Genomic DNA, 21,259 nt, shown 5'->3' with positions numbered 1-21,259 from the left:
AGGTAATGGGAAAAGACAGCTTCTCATTCTGTCAGAATCTTAATACCCTCTGCTTCCAAGCAGCAACCCTGTGACCTTAGGCAGCGTGGCTGACAGGGGCCCAAGAAAGAGTCAATTTTCCCCAGTGGTTACTTTTGTTCTGCATTACTATGCCTTGCTCTCTGGTTCCCTTGTCACCCAGCATTCTGAAAAGCTGCTGGTTTAAAGACAGCATCTACCTCCAGAGGTACAAACAACTTGACAAATACAGAATTACATATTTAACCACTACAGATAATTCTTAGATGGTGACCAGGAAACCTTTCTGAAAACAGTTTCCGAATGAGAGCAAGTACTTGCTCTTGCTGTGGTTCCAAATCTCGTGATATACTGGTCTAGATGAAGGAAGGAAAGAAGGAATAAATGGATAAAAATACTCCCTGGCCATAATCATGGCCACAGCTCCCACTCCTGGAACCACCAGAATGCCAGGAAGTTGCAGTGTCTCCTGAGAGATCCAAGAATGTGTATAATGTTTTCCCCTAGGGCATTTTTGCTTCTGTGCTCTGGCAAAGGCTGAGGTCAGAGCCACTGGCCTCAAGAGAACAGTGCCTCTTTCCTGTAGCATCCAAAAGGCTCAGAATTACTGCCAGCACCTATCCTCTCAAAAGTCTTCTTCCCAGCCCTGGGCAGAACAGAGGGTGGGGGAGATCAGAGACATTATTTCGTGTCCTGCCAGCTCTTCAATCTCCACGAAGTACTGAGCCAGCCACAGAAAACTGGCTCCATCTCTAGGCACTTCTTTCTTTTTCATGTTCTTGAGGTCTCAGAATAATTCACTGCAATGTTCTATCATTAAGTCTCTGCCACTCCATATTCAACTCCCATCTTCACGGCAAGAACAAAAGCAACAAGTGGTCCCTTGGGGGTTATAACCTAGCAAGCAGGTGTTTCCCAAAGAAGGTAAGTCTCAGATGCTGACCAGTATGACTGAATAAAATGCATTACCTAATCAAGCTTGGTGTGCTGCAGTCCATAGGGTCACAAAGAGTAGGACAGGACTTAGTGACTGAACAACAAGCAAGTTTCACTCTGATGATGTAGCAAGTCCTACATTCTAGATATAAGAAGAAAAAGGGTGGAAATAATTTATTTAAAGACAGGCTGTGAGTTAATGATGGAGTAGTAAATAGCATCAAAGTCCCTTGATTCTGTCCCTTGTCTGTATAAGATCTTATCTGCCAAAGAGCCAAGAATGTGGCCACGATGCCAAGAGCAGGGAGCAAATGGGCTGCGGCAGAAAGGAGGAAGAGCCTGAGGAAACACTTTGGAAAGAGTTAATTATATAAACCTCGAGGTCCCTGTGCCTGTTCTAATGAGTGTCTGGGGGTTCTATGTTTCTGAAGAAGTAATCAAAACTAAATGAAACTGTAACTTTGAAAATATGACTCTGGGACTTAATTCTGCATGTCTGACAAAGGAAGGTAGAGAAGGAGCTGTAAGAAATACTGGACACTGTACTATGGAGAAAATATTCTTTGGGGAATAGACCTTCCTAAGGAACAGGAATTGCTGTAACACTGAGCACACTGAGAAGAGAGCTAACAGGAACTGAGAGGTGGACGCTCTTTTCTCTCTGAACACCTCTCCTGCCAGCACCACCAGAGCAGCCATTCTTAAGTCCCATGTGGAAAACACAGCGAGAAAGATTAGTGCCAAGGATTTCTTTTTTCCATATATCTGATATGACCTGACATCATCTTTTTTTGATGATGCTCCTTGGAAGAAAAGCTATGACAAACCTAGATAGTGTATTAAAAAGCAGAGACATCACTTTGTTGACAAAAGTCCGTATAGTTAAAGCTATGATTTTTCCAGTAGTCATGTACAGATGTGAGAGTTGGACCATAAAGAAGGCTGAGTGCCAAAGAACTTATACTTTTGAACTTTGGTGCTGGAGAAGACTCTTTAGAGTCCCTTGGACTGCAAGGAGATCAACTCAGTCAATCCTAAAGGAAATCAACCCTGAATATTCATTGAAAGGACTGATGCTGAAGCTGAAGCTCCAATACTTTGGTCACCTGGAAGAGCTGACTCACTGGAAAAGACTCTGATGCTAGGAAAGAATGAGGGCAGGCAGAGAAGGAGACAACAGAGGATGAGATGGTTGGATGGCATCACTGACTCAATGGACATGAGTCTGAGCAAACTCTGGGAGATGGTGAAGGACAGGGAAGCCTGGCTTGCAAAGAGTTGGATACATACAACTTAGCGACTGAAAAACATCCTTTTTGAAAGTGGAATCATGGCTAGGAGACCAAAGAAAGTTTTCGGGAAGACTGTTGAGATTTCATGCCACTTTGGGATGAAAAAAACTGGTTGAAGCTGTCATCTAATTTACTGTCTCTAACTGTCTCTCCATGTGTCCTTCCTTCTGAATCCTTCTCTCACAGCTCCTCTGGGAGGCCTCTGCCCACAGCCACCACCGTTCGTGGCAGGTTACAGACCCCTCTTGCTGAGCCCGCCTAGAGGAAACACACCAGACTAATCTCCCAGGCAGCTGTCCAGGGTCATGAAAGACAAACCAAGCATATACTAAGGATCTGGGGTCAGATTACCAAGCTAGAAACAGAATCACAGAATCACAGGATCAAGATGGTGGGGCAAAGCGGACATGGCAAATAGGAAGTGAGATCTCAGAAAGGAATTAACACTCAGAACAAAAAATCAAAGCTGTGGCACATAAGGTCAGAATCAAAAGTGAGAGCTGGGAGCGCTAGTATACAGCTCAGCTGCGTAGGGCCACAGAAGATGGTGAAAAGAGCTAACAGGAACTGAGGAGAGTGCCAGGAGGCCTTGACTGGGACTTCCTCTCCCACCTGGTCCTGTATTGCAGGATAAGCTCCGTCTGCTGATGTCTCTATGGGACTTAACAACCCGATCCCCAGTGACATAAGAGGAGACTAAAGCAGGGGGAGGCTTGTCCCAGCAATTTGAACAAGGTCATATAATTAGTTGGAGGCACACCCAAGATGAAAATTGTCACCTCTCCAACTCTGCTTTTCCGTGCATATAATTAATGTAGACAATATGCATGCACTTTTCAGATGCATTTGAAATGATGGTTCCATGTAAGACTAGTTATATAGAGTAGGAGCTCCATATGAAACACTGCCTGACAAGGCAGTTACTATTGGGAAATACCTTAAGCCAGCGGTCCCCAACTTTTTTGGCACCAGGGACCAGTTCCATGGAAGGCAATTTTTCCATGGACTAGGGGCAGGGAGGAGATGGTTTGGGGAGATTTAAGTGCATTACATTTATTGTGTGCTGTATTTCTAATCTAATGCCATCACTGATCTAACAGGAGGGACTGGTCCATGGATTGGAGGTTGGGAACCCCTGCCTTAAAAAGTAAGAATGATAACCAAATGATGAAGGCACTACACTTTGAGTAATCTTGAAAGTTTTGAGGCCTGAATCTGGAAAGATACTTAGAAAATAGAAATCTCTTTAGGATGCATGCATGCTAAGTTGCTTCAGTTGTGTCTGATTCTTTGCAACTCTATGGACTATAGCCCACCAGGTTCCTTTGTTCATGGGATTCTCCAGGCAAGAATACTGGAGTGGGTGGCCATGCCCTCCTCCAGGGGATCTTCCTGACTCAGGGATCGAACCTACGTCTCTTATGTCTCCTGCATTAGCAGGCGGGTTCTTTACCACTAGTGCCACTGGAAAAGATCCCTCTCTAGGATAGGGTTTCTTAAATTCAGCACTACCGACACTGTGGACTCAATAACTTTTTGCTTTAGGGACCTGTCTCATGCACTGTAGGATGTTTAACAGCATCTCTGACCTCTACCCACTGAGGCCAGGAACAACAAAGCCAGTCCCGGTCCCCTAACCATCATGACAAACAAAAATGTTTCCAGACATTACCAAACATCCCCCAAGTAGCAAATTATACCTGGTTGAGATCATGCAGTAAATACACTTCAGTTCAGTTCAGTCGCTCAGTCATGTCCGACTCTGTGACCCCATGAATCGCAGCACGCCAGGCCTCCCTGTCCATCACCAACTCAAGTAAAAGGAACCAAGTCAAGACACTAAAGGCTGTTATATTCATTATTACATGTGGTTTAGTGCATTCAGAAATGTATGTTGACATGCTAATAGCAAAAATATACTCACTGTGTACAAGGAAACAAAAATCTTTCCACATCAGCAACAGAGTGAGTTTTGTAAAGCCTTCTGCATCATATTCCACGACACCCCTAAGTAATAAAAACACACAGAGACAAAAAAACCTTCATAAAAACAAAGTATCAAAGAGATGGAACCAAGTAAAGAATATGTTCATGAAGCAAGGTTATTGAATACGAGATACATTTAAGATAAGTGAGTGTTACCACAGGAAGAATGTTGGATTTGGAATGAAAGCATCTAGGTTTGAGTTACAGCTTTACTATCTATTACGACCTCTGGCAAATCACTTAGCCTTTGGAGCCTCAGTTTCCTTATCTGTAAAACAAATATAATCATATGTGCAAACTTCATCATGGAGCTGTGAAAAACAAGTAAGGGCACCCATAACATAGTTAGATGGTATCACTGACTCAGTGGACATGAGTTTGAGCAAACTCCAGGAGATAGTGAAGGACAGGGAAGCCTGGCATGCTACAGATCATGGGGTTGCAAAGAGTTGGACATGACTTAGTGAGAGAACAACAATAACAATCCACAAAATATTATGCAAATGTTAGTCCCTAGTGATGAGCAAAAGGACAAATGAAGAAGTCAGGGCAGCAAAGACCCCAGGTCTATACAGTGATTGTCCAGTCTCACTTTTATTCAGGTACTGAACAGTCACAAACAATGACAGTATTACTAAGTTCAGGATTATAGATGACTATCTTCCAAAGTACTTGGCATCCTTTCTCTCGTGTCCCTTGATCTTCCCCACTGGGCTCAAGACAAAGTAGCATCGTTAGCAGGGTGGATGTGGGGTTCAGATGGGAGATGCACACCTCCTGTGTCAAAGGAGAACAGTCTCCGAACACAGAAGAGCCTAGACTGAATTCTCATGGGCTCTTCTCCCCCATTTCCCTCTGGAGCTGAGTGTACAGGGGGTGACACCACCATAATGTGCCAATATTAACCACACAGAGAGGACAAGGATAACTTTCTCTCTCATCCATACAAGGAGACCTTTGCTGTCCTTAGAAATGCCTTCTCCCTGGCTGAGTCAGGCTAAATAGACCATTAATACTGATGGCCTCCAGGTTTAAGTAGGAAGGAACAGTTGACCCCACTGTGAAGGTAAAGGAACTGAGGCACTGAAGGTTCAGTGATTGGCTCATTAAAGTCTGCCGACAAGTCAACAACTTTATTCATCAGTTTGTATTTCTTTTCTGGATATGTAATTTACTCAGTATTACAACACTGATACCTGAACTTTTTAGATCCTGTACCCCATAAGCAAAAACAAGCACTGACAGACTCTTTCTCATTATGCATATAGTACAGTATATAGTAGTACTTGTATATGATTCTGTAGTTGTAGACAAGTACTATTATATGTGTAATAAAACACAGAAATGTACACACATAGAATGAGATTTAAAAACAATTGTTAATAAGTGTAAATGCAATTTTTCACCCTTTTCTTGAATACCACTGAAGTGAGGGGAGGCACATGCCCCTGAGGCACACGCACCCCTGCTTTGCAGGTCACTGAGCTAACATCTTCATTTTCAGTAACATACACAAAAAATAATCTTACTCAAAAATGAGAAGACTAAGAGAGTTAATATTTATTAAGTACTGTTCATATCATAAGCACTTTCTCAAAATGCACATAAAGAAAGCTGAAAAATACCTTAAGTGTTAAGAGTCTCATGACTCATTAACAATTATGCTGTTTAGATATTGTTACTCTATTTTGGCGATATGAGAAATTCTACAATGGATAACGAGAAAATTTCTTGAAATTGTATTGAGGAGTCAGAAATTTTCTTTTAATTATGCCACATTTGTAAAATTATATCCTAACCTTATTCTTGATTTCATCTTCTCATTCCTTTTATCTTAATTTCTTCAGTTACTGATTTAAAATTTTAATATCCACACCTTCTCTGGAACGAGGTGGGAGGTAATGAGAGCACTAAAATGCTTAGTGATTAGACAGAGTGTGCTCCACCTTTTAAAGAGACTGTGAGGAAAATGCAACCACCCACCACCCCCCCGAGCTAAGCCCTAAGTGGGAGGTTGATAAGGGCTCCGCCACCATTAAGGAAACAGCTGCCGAGCAGCCAGCATGGGCCACGTGACGGAAAGGGCCAGAGCACAGGGTGGGTGGCCAGAAGACGCCCACCCTGGAACTGCAGCTACACACTGCCCCCTCCCTCGCAGGGCCTTCTTCCAGCACACTAATCCCAAGTGTGAGTCATGGCGCTGGTGTCTAAAGTCAGATATCCTTCCCAAATCTCTGCGGCCCTGTGGGGAGTGGGAGTCTTATCAGGAGACCTGAGTTCTGAGGAACAGGGTTCTTGCCCCAGCTCTCTCTGAGACTTCCACAGGTGACTGGACTGGTCAAGTTTTATAGGCTTTTCTTCACAGAATGTGCCAGGAACGCCCACCTGGCTCACCTCATGACCACTGTGAGATGACGGAGGTGGAAGTACTGTGTAGACTGTAAAGAGTGCAAGAAGAAGCAGGTATGACAACCACTTTTACTGTGGTGTTCGGGGCTAGTTATGTGGCTGCTCCAGGGAAGATATTTGACTCTATTTGACAAACAATGCTGAAAAAAATGTCTTTCTGGGAGTGTCAGTGTGAGCAACACACCAGGAAGAACCAAAATAGCACTGAAAGGTATCATGTGGAAGAACTAAGTGCTATTTTCTTCATTGAGCCCTCTCCTCAGGGTCACCAGGATGTGAGGGCATCACTGATTTATGGTCTTAATGAAGAACTTACGTGCCAAAGTGGCTGAGGAAGGCAGCAATATACTCTCTTCTTTTGTGATAGCCTTGAATCACATACTGCACCTGAAACACAAACCCACAGCTGAGTACAGTAGGGAATTATTAAATGCTTTATCATGTAAAATTTCCAAGATTCACAGAAGTTGAAAGAATAGTAAAATGAACACCCATATTCCCACACCTATCTTCAATAACAGTGAATATTTTGTCTAGTTGCTTTATCTAGCCATCTACCTATCTATCAACCTGTCAATCAATCTTGCTGAAACATTTCAGAGGAAATTAGAGACATCATTACAGTGTGCCCCTGAACACTTCAGCATGCATCTCTGAAAAACAAGACAGTTTCCTACACAATCACAATACTGTTATCACACACAACAAAATTTAGTAATTCATTCTCTGAATTTATTTAGGACCCTGACAATTTTTCAAACTTCTCAACTGTCCCCAAAATACGTTTGAAAAAAAAGCAAGGATATAAACAGGGATCAGGCATTTAATCTAGAAAGTCTTTTACTATAGAATAATAGTACCTCCTGGGATGTGAGTGTGTGTGCCTAATACTGACCTTTCAGAGATTGAGCTAACTGTCTTATCCTGCATTCTAGACTCTCGATTGTCTCCTTCCTTTTTTCTCTACCTTCTGTATTTCCTATGAATTGGAAGTTAGAGCTAAAGGTGATCCAGGTTAAACATTTTTGGCAAGAAAACTTCCTAGGTGATACTGAGTTTGATCACTGGTTAGGTTGACGTCAGCCAGACCATGGTACTTTAAAGGAATGGGTCCCTTTTGCCAGAGTGAGTAATCCAGGGATACACTCCTCGAAGCATGGGAAGATCAAGTTCCTTAATGGTTTTGGTATTTGTTGGAGATCCTTGTCTGAATCAATTACTTAACTGAGGCCTGAAAAATGGTATGTTTGTATTTTCTCATTCTATCTCATTTAACAGCTGGCATTCTCCATAAAGAAGAATTTCCTCTCATCAAATGGGCCTCATTGGTTATCTTGAACTACAACTCCTATTGAAAAGGACAGTAATGCTCAATTATTTCTTTTTAGGTTTGTAACATTCAGAATAAGGAGTGTTACAACAGGCGATTTTGCCTTTTTATATTTCCTTCTTAAGACCAAGTGACAGTTTCTATAAAAAAAATTGTGAACTCATTAAGCTAGGCATCTGAAAGTTAGTCATTTACCCATCAGTTTCTAACGCAAAAATACATTCCTTATAAAATGTCTTTATAATGGCTGAAAGAAACAGTGGGAGAAAAAGACCCCCCAAATAGTTTATATTGGCTGTAGCCACACTGAGTCTCCATGGATAACAAAAGCTCAAGATAAAGTGCTTGAAATAACCTTGACACAACTGGTACTGATAGCCATTTGTACCCTTTAAAAGTAAAACAATTCTATTTATATAATAGGGGTTTTATGTCAATTTACAAAAACAGTGCTTGCTTTGCAGGCTCAACGCAGGATCAGAAATGTTATTTTGGGGAAAGAAAAACAGATGATAAGTTTGCTTAAGTGGCTTTGTTTAAAAAGGGGATGAAAACAGTTCTGTATACTTGATTTTAAAAACAGAAAACCATTTTAACAGAAACCCACAACAAAACTGACTATAAAGATAGATTCCAATGCAATTATGGAAATTCATTTGAAGAGATTGTTTCTAAAAGCAGCCCATACTGTCCTCATTTGTAGCAGGCAGAAGAACATCAATTTTGAAAGACAAGTGAAATTAATGAAAGGGAACCAGATAAGAAAAACTGACTGATTCTTGTATTTCTGGGAAAATGGTATTATAATTTTTTTTGAGGAGAATGTATGACTAGAAATTAATCTCAATTGGAAAGCTTTAAAAAGGCTTTTCTTCTCAGTTCTGGAAGACCAAATTTGCATTTTTCTGTATAATACTGGGACACAGATTTGAAGGCAGTGTAAAACCTACACTGTAAGTAAGAATGCTGTCCTCTGATCAGTTTTGTGGGAGGGCAGGGGCTGGGGGAATCTGGTCCAATGAACAGCAACCACTCCATGAGAGTTAAACGCCCTAGAATCTGTGCCAAGCCCACAGACTGCATAGTTGCCAGATTTTAGCTCCTTTGACATTTAAAAAATAATACTGAAGACTTTGAAATATTATATTTCTAAAGCATTTTCTATATAGAGATGAGCTATCTTTTGAATGGAAGAGACAAAGAAAAGATTTATTTTCCAAGCCATTGTGAACAAGTCAACAGAAGCAAAGAAAATAGGATTTGGTGAATTAAGCAAACTAAGTCCATGTGGGAGAAGAAAGAAAGTCAGTATGGTCTGTGGACTAATAGCTCCAGAGTTTAGCTAAATAAGCTGGCTGGACGTTAACAAGTATATTCTATACTTGCAGAAATACCTGATAAGAACCAACAGAGTAAGCTCAGTTACTTGCCAGTGTAAGGGCTCATTAATGCAGCTAAGGGAAAGCTTTAGATAATCTGGCTATAATCTGGCTGCTGCTGCTGCTGCTAAGTCACTTCAGTCATGTACGACTCTGTGGGACCCCAGAGACGGCAGCCCACCAGGCTCCCCCATCCCTGGGATTCTCCAGGCAAGAACACTGGAGTGGGTTGCCATTTCCTTCTCCAATGCATGAAAGTGAAAAGTGAAAGTAAAGCCACTCAGTAAGTGTCTGACTCTTTGTGACCCCATGGACTGCAGCCCACCAGGCTCCTCCATCCATGGGACTTTCCAGGGAAGAGTACTGGAGGGGGTTGCCATTGCCTTCTCTGTAAAATCTGGCTATAAGCCAATCTGACCTGGAAACCCTGTCCCAACAAGCAGGACTCTGGCAAACTGTTCCTGGGCATGACAGGAAAAATCAGGAACCAAATATTAAAACGTGCTGTACAGAAAAGCAGAAAGAGATGAGAGCCACTCGACAGGATCACTGTGATATTAACTAGTGGCAAACACACACACACATACACACACACATAATAATTGGGAAATAAAAGAGTTGAAAATTTTTAAACCATAAGAAGCAGCAAAAACTTAGGGCATAATGGAAATTCAAGAATGAGAAGATATACGTTTAAAAGATGAAGAACCTAGGCAGAAATTTCTCCAGAGAAGACATACAGATGTCCAATGAACACATTAAAAAATGCTCAGCATCACTCATTGTTGGAGAAACGCAAATCAAAACTACAATAAGGTATCACCTCACACCGGTTAGAATGGCCACCATCAAAAAAATCCACAAATAAGAAATGCTGGAGAGGGTGTGGAGAAAAGAGAACCCTTTTTGAACTGTTGGTGGGAATGTAAATTGACACTGCCACCACGGAGAACAGTATGGAGATTCTTTTAAAAACTAGGAATAAAATTACCATATGATCCAGCATCCCCACTAATGGGCAGATACCCTGAGAAAACCATAATTGAAAAAGGCACATGTACCCCAATGTTCACTGCAGCACTATTTACAATAGCCAAGACATGGAAGCAACCTAGATGTCCATCGACAGGTGAACAGATAAAGAAGTTGTGGTATACATATACAATGGAATATTACTCAGCCATAAAAAGGAACCAATTTGAGTCAGTTCTAGTAAAGTAGAAGAACCTAGAGCCTGTTTGTAAACTTACAGTAAAGTTAAGTCAGAAAAACAAGTATCACATATTAATGCATATATATGAAATCAAGAAAAATGGTACTGATGCACCTATTTGCAGGGCAAGAATAGAGACACAGACATAGAAAACAGACTTTTGGACACAGTGAGAGGAGAAGGGGGACAAATTGAGAGAGCAGCATTGAAACATATGCATTACCACATGTAAAACAGATAGCTAGTGGGAAAGCGCTGTATAACACAGGTAGCTTAACCCAGTGCCTATGACAACCCAGAGGAGTGAGTTAGTGGGGCAGGTGGGAGGGAGGTTCTTGAGGGAGGCGGCATACATGTACTTATGGCTGATTCAAGTTTTTGTATGGTAGAAAACAACACATTGTAAAGCAATTATCCTCCAATTTTAAAGAAGATGAAGGTAAGACTGGAACAGGGGGTTCAGAATCCTTAGAAACGGAAGGAGGGCAAACAAAGTGGGAGAGAAACTGATGACATCTATTCATAGCAGGAAAGGCCATGTAAGATGGAGGTTGAAACTAAGATAGGGTGGAGAGGATGGTGTCTGCACCATGATGCTGGAGCAAAGAGCCTTACAAGGCTGGGGAGGCAGGGGACTTGCTTTTACCTTGTTGGTGAGCAGGTGGCACACTTGGGGAACATAATCAATGAGACAGCCTCCTCCTGGAAAAGCTGGGATGTGAAGAGCCGAGGAGCCGCCAAGTGCACTGAAAGGACAAGAGTACAGTGGATACTTCTCTTAGGGCTCAAGCAACTTACGTGACATTCCCAACACACTTGGTTTCTCTTGTCCAAGTCTGCCCACCAACTGCCTGAATCAGTGACTGTGAAACTAGGTGCTTCATTTTATGATTCCATTTCTATATTTTAATCCATTTTGTTACAGCAGCATGTTCACATTACACATAACTAACAACTAACAATTAATGACAACTCATGATCCTATCACAAAAGTACAGATAAGCAAATTTTGATTGGCATAGGTAAATGTCTTAGCAACACGAACGGGTTGTACCTGTTACTGAAACACAGACTTTTATACTCTTGATTATGCCCAATTCATAACTGAGCCAAGCAAAGATAAGTCGTTCATTAAATGCTGAACTGATGTGCTGGTGTTATAGAGAACCAAGGGGACTAGTTCTGCAGCTCACTGGCTCGGCAGCCTTGAGCAGCCTCTTTGGACTTTAGTTTTCTCATTCTTGTGAGTGAAGTGAGTGAAAGTCACTCAGTCGTGTCCGACTCTTTTGCAAGCCCGTGGACCTGCCAGGCTCCTGTGTCCATGGGGTTTTCCAGACAAGAATACTGGAGTGGGTTACCATTTCCTTCTCCAGGGGATCTTCCCAACCCAGGGATCAAACTCACGTCTCCTGCATTATAGGTGGATTCTTTACCACTGAGCCATATGAAGTAGGTGGTCGAGAGAAGGAGAGGCAGTCGCCCTGGCAGTTAGGCAGCCCAGGTAGGTTTTGTAAATGAGTGCAGAGAAGCAGGTAGGGACTGGAGATTTTGCACACAGAGGGAAGGGCTCCAACTGCTCAGCCTCAGCTGGTTTCTAATATGTAGGAACACACGCCTGGTCTTACCAGATCCTAATTTTTCAACTGAAGCCAGAAATCCAGATGATTTAAGCTCGCAATTTTTAAATGGAGTTAAGCAGTTAAGCATTTTCTGAAAATGCTTAACTGGAGTCTGTGGGCCAATATGGGTAGAAAGTATGCAATTAATCACAGTCAACACTGATGTTCGATTCATCTAAACAAGAAGGGATAGTAAAAAATCATCAGTCCGAACACTAAGACACACTGCTGATCTAGAAACAGTTTCTAGAACTTTCCTGGAGATTCTCTTTTCAGTTTAAATTAACTGGCATAGAATTATTAAGAAAATTGTTCAGAACCTTATAGCATGCATTTTGTATACCATTCTTAATCGTGATTTCATCTTTCGTCCTACTCTTCTTTGGTCCTAATTTGTTTTTCTTACTTGAATTTTATTTTAATGTGTATATTTCTATGACCCCCTTAAACCATTTCTTTAAGACAAACAGGATATAAAAAGACCCCTCAATCCCTTAATGCTGTGATTATTCATTATCCAAGTCCCTACAGTAATGAGATTATAAATGGAAACAAAACATTTCACAACAGTCTGGAAAATCATTCTCAAATAGTTTAGAGCAGAGACCTCAGTCTAGAGTCTGTGGTCTTCCCTGGTGGCTCGGCGGTAAAGAGCCACTGTCTGCAGTGGAGGAGATGCGCCTTCGATACCTGGGTCAGGAAGGACCCCGGAGGAGGAATGACAACCCACTCCAGCATTCTTGGCTGGAAAATCCCAAGGACAGAGGAGTCTGGCGGACTACCATCCTCGGGGTCATAAAGAGTCAGACATGACTGAAGCGACCGAGTGCATGCACACAGAGTTTGTGGTACACGGAATAACACCTGTAACTAGCCAAAGGACTCCAGGACCAGTCTGTCACTCTGTTGACTACAGATTTCTGAAATTAATTTTTTTAAGTAAAAATGAATATTATGGTTATTTATGGGAAGGAAAAATCACAAGAAACAAAATTTCAGGTGATGCGAGTAACTCAATACAGAGTAGAAACATTCGCTGTTGACTTACCCTACTCAGAAGATAAGTAAAACGCACAACTCTGAAAACTGAGAAGGTTCTGAGACAGTGTTTGACTAAGTGTGACATTAATGAATCGCATACACCCTGTAACTGCACAGAATTAGCAAGAACATCATTTCCATTTGCTACTCTCAGAGTAGACACTAGATGAGATTTAGCCTCAACTCTGAAGAAAGCTGGGAAAATTCCTGTGACTTTCTGTGAACTAGAGGAAGGCTTTCTGTTTCCTCTTATGTGTGTAAAAGTACACAGAGCGTGTGCATCTCACTCCAAGGGTCTAATGGTTCCATTAGGATGGAAAACTGATTAAGAAGAAAATTTTAAATTATGAGAACAATAAATCTATAGCCTGTGGTTTATGGTGAAATATCTGCATAACAGAATACTAAGATCCAGGCTTCTCATAGGTTACTTGGAGAAACAATCTTTAGCAAAATAAACCACCTCCCTAGCCCCCAAATGATTTGGACAGTTCCCTGGAATTGATAGCAATGGACTTTGATCTGTATAAAATACTACAGAATATGTTTTAAATCATTCACTAAATTGAATACAATGAGTAAAAACAGTGTGTGAAAAATCAACTTGAATCTCTCTCTGTGCTTCTGAGATACAGCCACTAAACAAAAATTACCTTTAATAATAGAAAGAAGCAGAGGTCTGGAGAAACCCAAAGGCCGGCTGCTCTGCTGCCAGGGCCATCTCTCTGCACCCTGCTTCTCTGATTATCAAGAACTAACTCTGGTTGCTAGGTGCTTTCCCATTATCTAATTGAACCCTCTCTACAACTCAGTGAGGTAGAAATCATCACTGTGATTTTACAAGTGAAGAAACTGAGGCTCAGAGAGCAGAAGAAACTTCCCTGCAGTCACACAACCGGGAAATGGTACAGCTGGGATCTGAATTCAGGGAAGCCTGTTGCTAGTGTCCAGGCTGCTGTGACTGCTGAATTATGCACCTCCCTGGGGAGGGGGTGTGTGTGCTAAGTCACTTCAGTCGTGTCTGACTCTTTGCCACCCCATGAACTGTAGCCTGCCAGGCTACTCTGTCCATGGGATTTCCTAGGCAAGAATACTTGAGTGGGTTGCCATGCCCTCCTCCAGTGGCTCTTTCCGACCTAAGGATCAAACCTACGTCTCTTACATCTTCTGCACTGGCAGGTGGGTTCTTTACCACTATGCCACCCAAGCGGGAGCGGAGTATAATCTTGAAAGGGTTGCAAGGATGGAAAGACACACTGGGGATGACTACCAGTGAGCAGGGTCAGGATTTCAATGAGGTTAAAGGGCTTCTAGAAGCACTCAGGCCACCACAGAAGCACAGTGCTGCACACAGCTCATCTCCCTTCGCAACTTTCCACATGGCAGCAGGGCAAGCGTTCCTCCTGATTTTGTTCACACCCAGATGGTCAAACAACCAGATTCACTGCATCTCGGATGTGATGGACCAACCACTCTGTCATGTTCAATTGTGAAAGACTCAGCTGTGCAGGGGAAGGAAGCCTTAATGTGTGAAGCACTTCAGATACTACAAAGGATAGTTTTAAATGAGAGTTGATTTCTTAAAGGAAACTTGCTGCACTCTTTATTTAACTCAGTAGTTTTTCAGCCTGTGAGAGTTCTGAACCTGACTTCCAGCAATGCATGCTGATAAGTGCTGCTGATTCATGTATAAATATCCGCCTCATGGGTAAATATTTAACAGGCTTGCTATAGCCTGAATGCTGCCCTGATCGTGCTGAATAAACAAAGTCAAGTGCCATGAAATAAAAGAGCTATTATGTTTTCAAAGGGTGCAAGATGGAGGAGGTAGGGCCTTGTGATCTCAAAGCCTTTAATATTCATGAATCAAAAAATACCGTGCTGAACGTGTAAAAGAGAAAACTCCCTCTCTGCAGGCAGGCCCAGCCTCACTCAGCTCTTCTCAGGAATGCAGGGCTGGCTGGTGAGAAGCCGGGCCTCGCTAACCTACTCCGTGGCTGAGTAGGGGCTAGGGACGGGGTGATGGGGAGATGAAAGGGACCACTGGGGCCGTTGACTCTTCTGATCTCTGGAGCGGTTCAGGGAGAAAGCTGGGTTAAAAGATGGAGAAACTAAATTGGTGTGGCAGGGTCTCAGGCTGAACTTCAGAGGAGAGGGTGAAAAGGGCTGCTTTGATGAGAAAGCACCTTCTATCTCCTTACGGGCTGCAATGAAACATGAAACTAGCTGATAATTCATAGAACTGAAACTGAGTCCATGGATAGAAATGACAAGGACAAGGCCAGAGCTGCAGAAACCTTTCCAGTGGTGGAGGTAAACAGACCCCAAGGTAGCCAGAAAAACAATTCCAAGTCTGTCCTCCTTGGGTTTTAAAAGTAAAATATAGGAACTGTCTATGTACTAATATTATTGTTTCCATGCAAATACAGCTAACTGAGCCTCTGTGGACCTTGCTCTGTCTGCAAATATTCAAAGCATTTACTAATACTGAAGACTTTACTTGGCTACAGTCAATAGCATAAGGAAATATTTTGGGGCATTCTGGCATGGAAAAAGGCAGGCAATCAGCCTGTCTGCAAGCTTGACTTGGGACAATGGGTTTTTAACCCATTATGAAATAGTAACTCCCCTCTGTTCCTGTGGGGCCTTACCTATGGGCCAAATAAAAATGAAGAAAACATGATTTAGCACCAGAGAAAACCAGAAGGGCCACCGATTTTCAACTGCAGTTCTTGCTTCTACCAAGTCTGCTCTCTCTGGTCCTTCTCCACTTTCCCCTGAGTACAGTGGGGATACTACTACTCTCAAAAAGATCCATCTCTCTCAAGGGTTAAAGTAAAAATTAGAGTTACACTAATATGAAAATGAAATGTTCCCTTGGTATCTCTAATTTTCTTGAAGAGATCTCTAGTCTTCCCCATTCTGTTTTTTCCTCTATTTCTTTGCATTGATAGCTGAGGAAGGCTTTCTTATTTCTCCTTGCCATTCTTTGGAACTCTGCATTCAGATGCTTATATTTTTCCTTTTCTCCTTTGCTTCTTGCTTCTCTTCTTTTCACAGCTATGAAAAGGTAGCAAGAATACACAGAAGAACTGTACAAAAAAAATCTTCACGACCAAGATAATCATGATGGTGTGATCACTCACCTAGAGCCAGACATCCTGGAATGTGAAGTCAAGTGGGCCTTAGAAAGCATCACTACGAACAAAGTTAGTGGAGGTGATGGAGTTCCTTGAGCTATTTCAAATCCTGAAAGGTGATGCTGTAAAAGTGCTGGACTCACTATGCCAGCAAATTTGGAAAACTCAGCAGTGGCCACAGGACTGGAAAAGGTCCGTTTTCATTCCAATCCCAAAGAAAGGCAATGCCAAAGAATGCTCAAACTACCGCACAATTGCACTCACCTCACATGTTAGTAAAGTAATGCTCAAAATCCTGCAAGCCAGGCTTCAGCAATACGTGAACCGTGAACTTCCACATGTTCAAGCTGGTTTTAGAAAAGGCAGAGGAACCAGAGATCAAATTGCCAATATCCGCTGGATCATCAAAAAAGCAAGAGAGTTCCAGAAAACCATCTATTTCTGCTTTATTGACTATGCCAAAGCCTTTGACTGTGTGGATCACAATAAACTGTGGAAAATTCTCAAAGAGATGGGAATATGAGACCACCTGACCTGCCTCTTGAGAGACCTATATGCAGGTCAGGAAGCAACAGTTAGAACTGGACATGGAACAACAGACTGGTTCCAAATAGGAAAAGGAGTATGTCAAGGCTGTATATTGTCACTCTGCTTATTTAACTTATATGCAGAGTACATCATGAGAAATGCTGGGCTGGAAGAAGCAAAAGCTGGAATCAAGATTGCCAGGAGAAATATCAATAACATCAGATATGCAGATGACACCACCCTTATGGCAGAAAGTGAAGAGGAACTAAAAAGTCTCTTGATGAAAGTGAAAGAGGAGAGTGAAAAAGTTGGCTTAAAGCTTAACATTCAGAAAACGAAGATCATGGCATCTGGTCCCATCACTTCATGGGAAATAGATGGGGAAACAGTAGAAACAGTGTCAGACTTTATTTTTTTGGGCTCCAAAATCACTGCAGATGGTGACTGCAGCCATGAAATTAAAAGACGCTTACTCCTTGGAAGGAAAGTTATGACCAACCTAGATAGCATATTGAAAAGCAGAGACATTACTTTGCCAACAAAGGTCCATCTAGTCAAGGCTGTGGTTTTTCCAGTGGTCATGTATGGATGTGAGAGTTGGACTGTGAAGAAGGCTGAGCACCAAAGAATTGATGCTTTTGAAGTGTGGTGTTGGAGAAGACTCTTGAGAGTCCGTTGGACTGCAAGGAGATCCAACCAGTCCATTCTAAAGGAGATCAGTCCTGGCTGTTCTTTGGAAGGAAAGATACTAAAGCTGAAACTCCAATACTTTGGCCACCTCATGCGAAGAATTGACTCACTGGAAAAGACTCTGATGCTGGGAGGGACTGGGAGCAGGAGGAGAAGGAGACCACAGAGGATGAGATGGCTGGATGCCATCACCGACTCGATGGACATGAGTTTGGGTGAACTCCAGGAGTTGGTGATGGACAGGGAGGCCTGGCGTGCTGCAATTCATGGTGTCGCAAGGAGTCGGACACAACTGAGTGACTGAACTGAACTGAACTGAATATGAAAAGAGCACCACACACTCCAAGAGAGATGTTATTCTAGAATGCCTCTTGTGTGAGTGTTTCATGTCCAGGGTTACATCAAGTCATGGTCAGAGATGCGTGAAGTGGTCTTGGTGTTTCGTTTTTGCTTTTGAACCGGTTCCGAGGGACAGGAAGTTGACCTGGTTGCCTCCTCCATAGTAGGGTTCAGGGGAGTGTGAGAGTGAAGCAAGAAAATGGAGAACTTCAAGGATGATAGAAGGACACCAGCCACCATTGGCCCCCAAGTTAAGAGAAATTCTAAAGAAAGGTGAGCCTTCAATTCAGTCCAATAAACATGAACTATATGCCTAAATCTGTATCTGGACTTGAGTTTTCCATTCTGCATACAAGACTCGGGCACCACTGTTAACTCCTTTCAAGGTAGAGAAATGCCAGGGACCTCAAGAATCTAGGGCACTCTATAATGAGAGAGTATGTTTCCTGGCAGCATGCCAGGAAAGCCATTACAATAAAACAAAAGTCACTGTTATTTATTGAGTATCCACTTTTGCCAGGCACTCTACTAAATGCTTCATTAGCTCGAAACCGCCCAAGAATTCTGCCAGATAGATCTAATTAGCCCAACTTACAGATCAGGAAACTGAGATTCTACGAGTCTAAGTATCTTGTCCAAGATTATGCAGCAAGTAAGTTGCAGGGTTTGAATCCAAGTCTCTCTGGTTCCAGAGCCTGTGCCCTTTTTCTTTAGAAATTTTTTCATAAGAAGGATGGTGTGGAATTTCTAAAACTCTCATCTCTAGTAATCCCTACCTATATACTGAAACAGTAGTAGAAGTGGCTGAAATTATCCTCAGAAAATCTTCATCCATGAAATTCACCACCTTGTTATCCCACTTTTTCTTAAGATATCATGTCACAAGACATTAACTGGGTAGGATAAAGAAAAATCATATGTAGTTTCCAAAAGTACAAATACTACACTAAGCGAAGAGTCTGGGTTTTGTTGTTGTTGTTTTCCTAACTGGATTTTCTTTTTCTTAGTAAAGCATTTTCTATAGCTGTTGCTAGCCACTGTCTCATTTTATAGACTCAGCTTTGAGCCCTTACTTAAGAGCCTCTCCACCCCTCAGTTAAACAAAATCAGAGTGTAATTCAAAATACTGAAAATCTCAACGACTATAACAGGGGAATAAAATAGTATAACAGTAAAATAAAATAAAAGATCAGAATGACAAGTTAAGTTTATAAGTAGGAGAAAATTGGGGAGTCACACTGGATGAGACCTTCACTGAGACATGGCTGTGGGCCTGGCTGTGTTCCATTTGTGCACCTGATCAAAAAGTTCCACTAAACGTACCTCATGGCATAAAATCAGATCTTATTATTCCATTTGTTGTTTCCCATTTCTAGAGGGACATATAAAAATGGAAATGTTCTGAGATGGACTGAGTAGGATTAAACACTCAGAAAACGTTCCTATTTGGAGCAAAGTCTAAAGAAGTTGAAATGCTGAGTTAAATTACCTAGAAGGTTATGAAGTTATTAAATAGAGTAATTTTAAAAGGTGCAGGCATACTATAATGATCAAATTGGAATAATCAGGTAGTCTTTGCCAGACGTGGGTTCGATCCCTGGGTTGGGAAGATCCCCTGGAGGAGGGCATGGCAACCCACTCCAGTATTCTTGCCTGGAGAATCCCCATTTACAGATGAGCCTGACAGGCTACAGTCCATGGGGTCACAAAGAGTCAGACATGACTGAGCAAAAAAGCACATACACATTCTTTGCTTAGTTGCAGTATAAAAGAAGAGAATTTAAAAGACAATATGGGGGATTTAGTTGGTAAAATGAATTCTCCACAGAATGGAGTGGTGAGTAACCATTCCATTTATGAAGTTTTATGTGTAATATTAGGCACTATACTGAGTGCTTTACATGAATGATATCATTTCTTCTTCATATCAATCTACAAGAGAGGTATTGTCCCATTTTACAGATGAGAAGGCTAGAGCTTAGAGAAGGCACATAACGCTCCTTGAAGTCACACAGGTGGTAAATGGCACTGTGTGTGTGCTAAGCTGCTTCAGTTTTGTCTGACTCCTTGGGACCCCATGGACTGTAGCTCGCCAGGCTCCTCTCCTCTGTCCATGGAATTTTCTAGGCAAGAATACTGGAGAGGGTGGCCAGCTTGGCATCTAAATCTAGGTCTTTCTGACTTCAGTCTACCATTCCCAGGTCTTCACTGATCACTGCTGTGACTACTGAATCCTGATCTGCAGGCCTGACATCTGGTTCCATGTGTGCCAGGTCCATCAGGTTCCTTCCTGGGTGTCTTCAGGCAGATGCCTGGGCTGACTGACCTAAGCCAGTGCCAGGAACATTCCTTAAACTTAAGTAGGTACCTGAAGTTGAAGTGGTTAGGGACGTTTTCATCCTAGGCAAATGAACTGTTAGAAACTCTGAGGGCCAGAAGACTTGATGGGTACTTTCTAGGAGAAAGCAGGGGAAATGCAAGCAAGGAAACTTTATACTTCAAGAAATACAAAAGATGAGAATATTTTAATTGCAAACAGAGTCTGTCTAATGACATGAACACTAACCAAGTTTTTGTTCAGAAATGTGTTTAAGTTTGTTAACATCTCAGAAAAGCCTTTAAGGGACAATCTTAACAGATGTCCACCATCAGGATTTTGTTAGCATGTGGAAAAGCATTTAAAGTAAGCCCTGGAAAACAACAATGAACTTAGCAGATGTTCTATTAAGATCTGGTATGAACTACTTATAATGATGCCTGGCCACGCAAGACATGAACAGGCGAAGGGAAGGAAAAGCTTTTTTCCCTCTTATTGTATGTTCATCCCTGGCCTGTTACCTGCAGTATGATTCTAACACAATTTCTCAAACACTAGTCATTAGGAATGAGTGAATTTGTTATTTACAACTTTGAGACTCCAATGAATGACTTTTCTGCTCTGCTACTACACAGGCAGAGGCTGTTGTTCCTATGAATTACTTTTGAAACATACTTACCAAGAAAAATCAATACATATCAAATATATCAAATCATTACATTGTACACTGTAAATATCTCACATTTTAATTTGTCAATTATACTTCAATAAAGCTGGAAAAAAATCAATGCATATAATAGTTACCCTAGACTAAATTCACAAGTATTTTTATAACTCCCTCCTCCTCATTGTACACAGGTTTTAATCATGGACAAAAGAAGAGAAAAAAACTGCCATCTGTCTGACCAGGGTAGAGAAATGTATCCACTTGATTCCTGTTTGTCAGTATTCACTGAAGGTTCAGGCTTATGAATGGGCCTCCCTGGTGGTTCAGATGGTAAAGAATCCACCTGCAATGCAGG

At 41.9% G+C, this 21,259-nt stretch overlaps 1 protein-coding gene across 1 annotated transcript in view; it reads right to left on the bottom strand.

Moving 5' to 3' along the window:
- BABAM2 (BRISC and BRCA1 A complex member 2) overlaps positions 1–21,259 on the bottom strand; it is a 401,827-nt gene that overhangs the window by 83,557 nt on the left and 297,011 nt on the right. Inside the window, exons 8-10 of the mRNA XM_068969662.1 lie at positions 11,210–11,309; positions 6,958–7,028; positions 4,171–4,253 (exon numbers count right to left, since the gene is read on the bottom strand). Coding sequence (XP_068825763.1) covers positions 4,171–4,253; positions 6,958–7,028; positions 11,210–11,309 — 254 coding nt within the window. The remainder of the gene's footprint in view (positions 1–4,170; positions 4,254–6,957; positions 7,029–11,209; positions 11,310–21,259) is intronic.

This window comes from Capricornis sumatraensis, chromosome 1 (genome assembly GCF_032405125.1).
Source record: "Capricornis sumatraensis isolate serow.1 chromosome 1, serow.2, whole genome shotgun sequence".
In the NCBI taxonomy this organism is placed as follows: domain Eukaryota; kingdom Metazoa; phylum Chordata; class Mammalia; order Artiodactyla; family Bovidae; genus Capricornis; species Capricornis sumatraensis.
The sequence above is the reverse complement of the archived record's forward strand: the minus strand, read 5'-3'. Positions and strand labels throughout refer to the sequence as shown.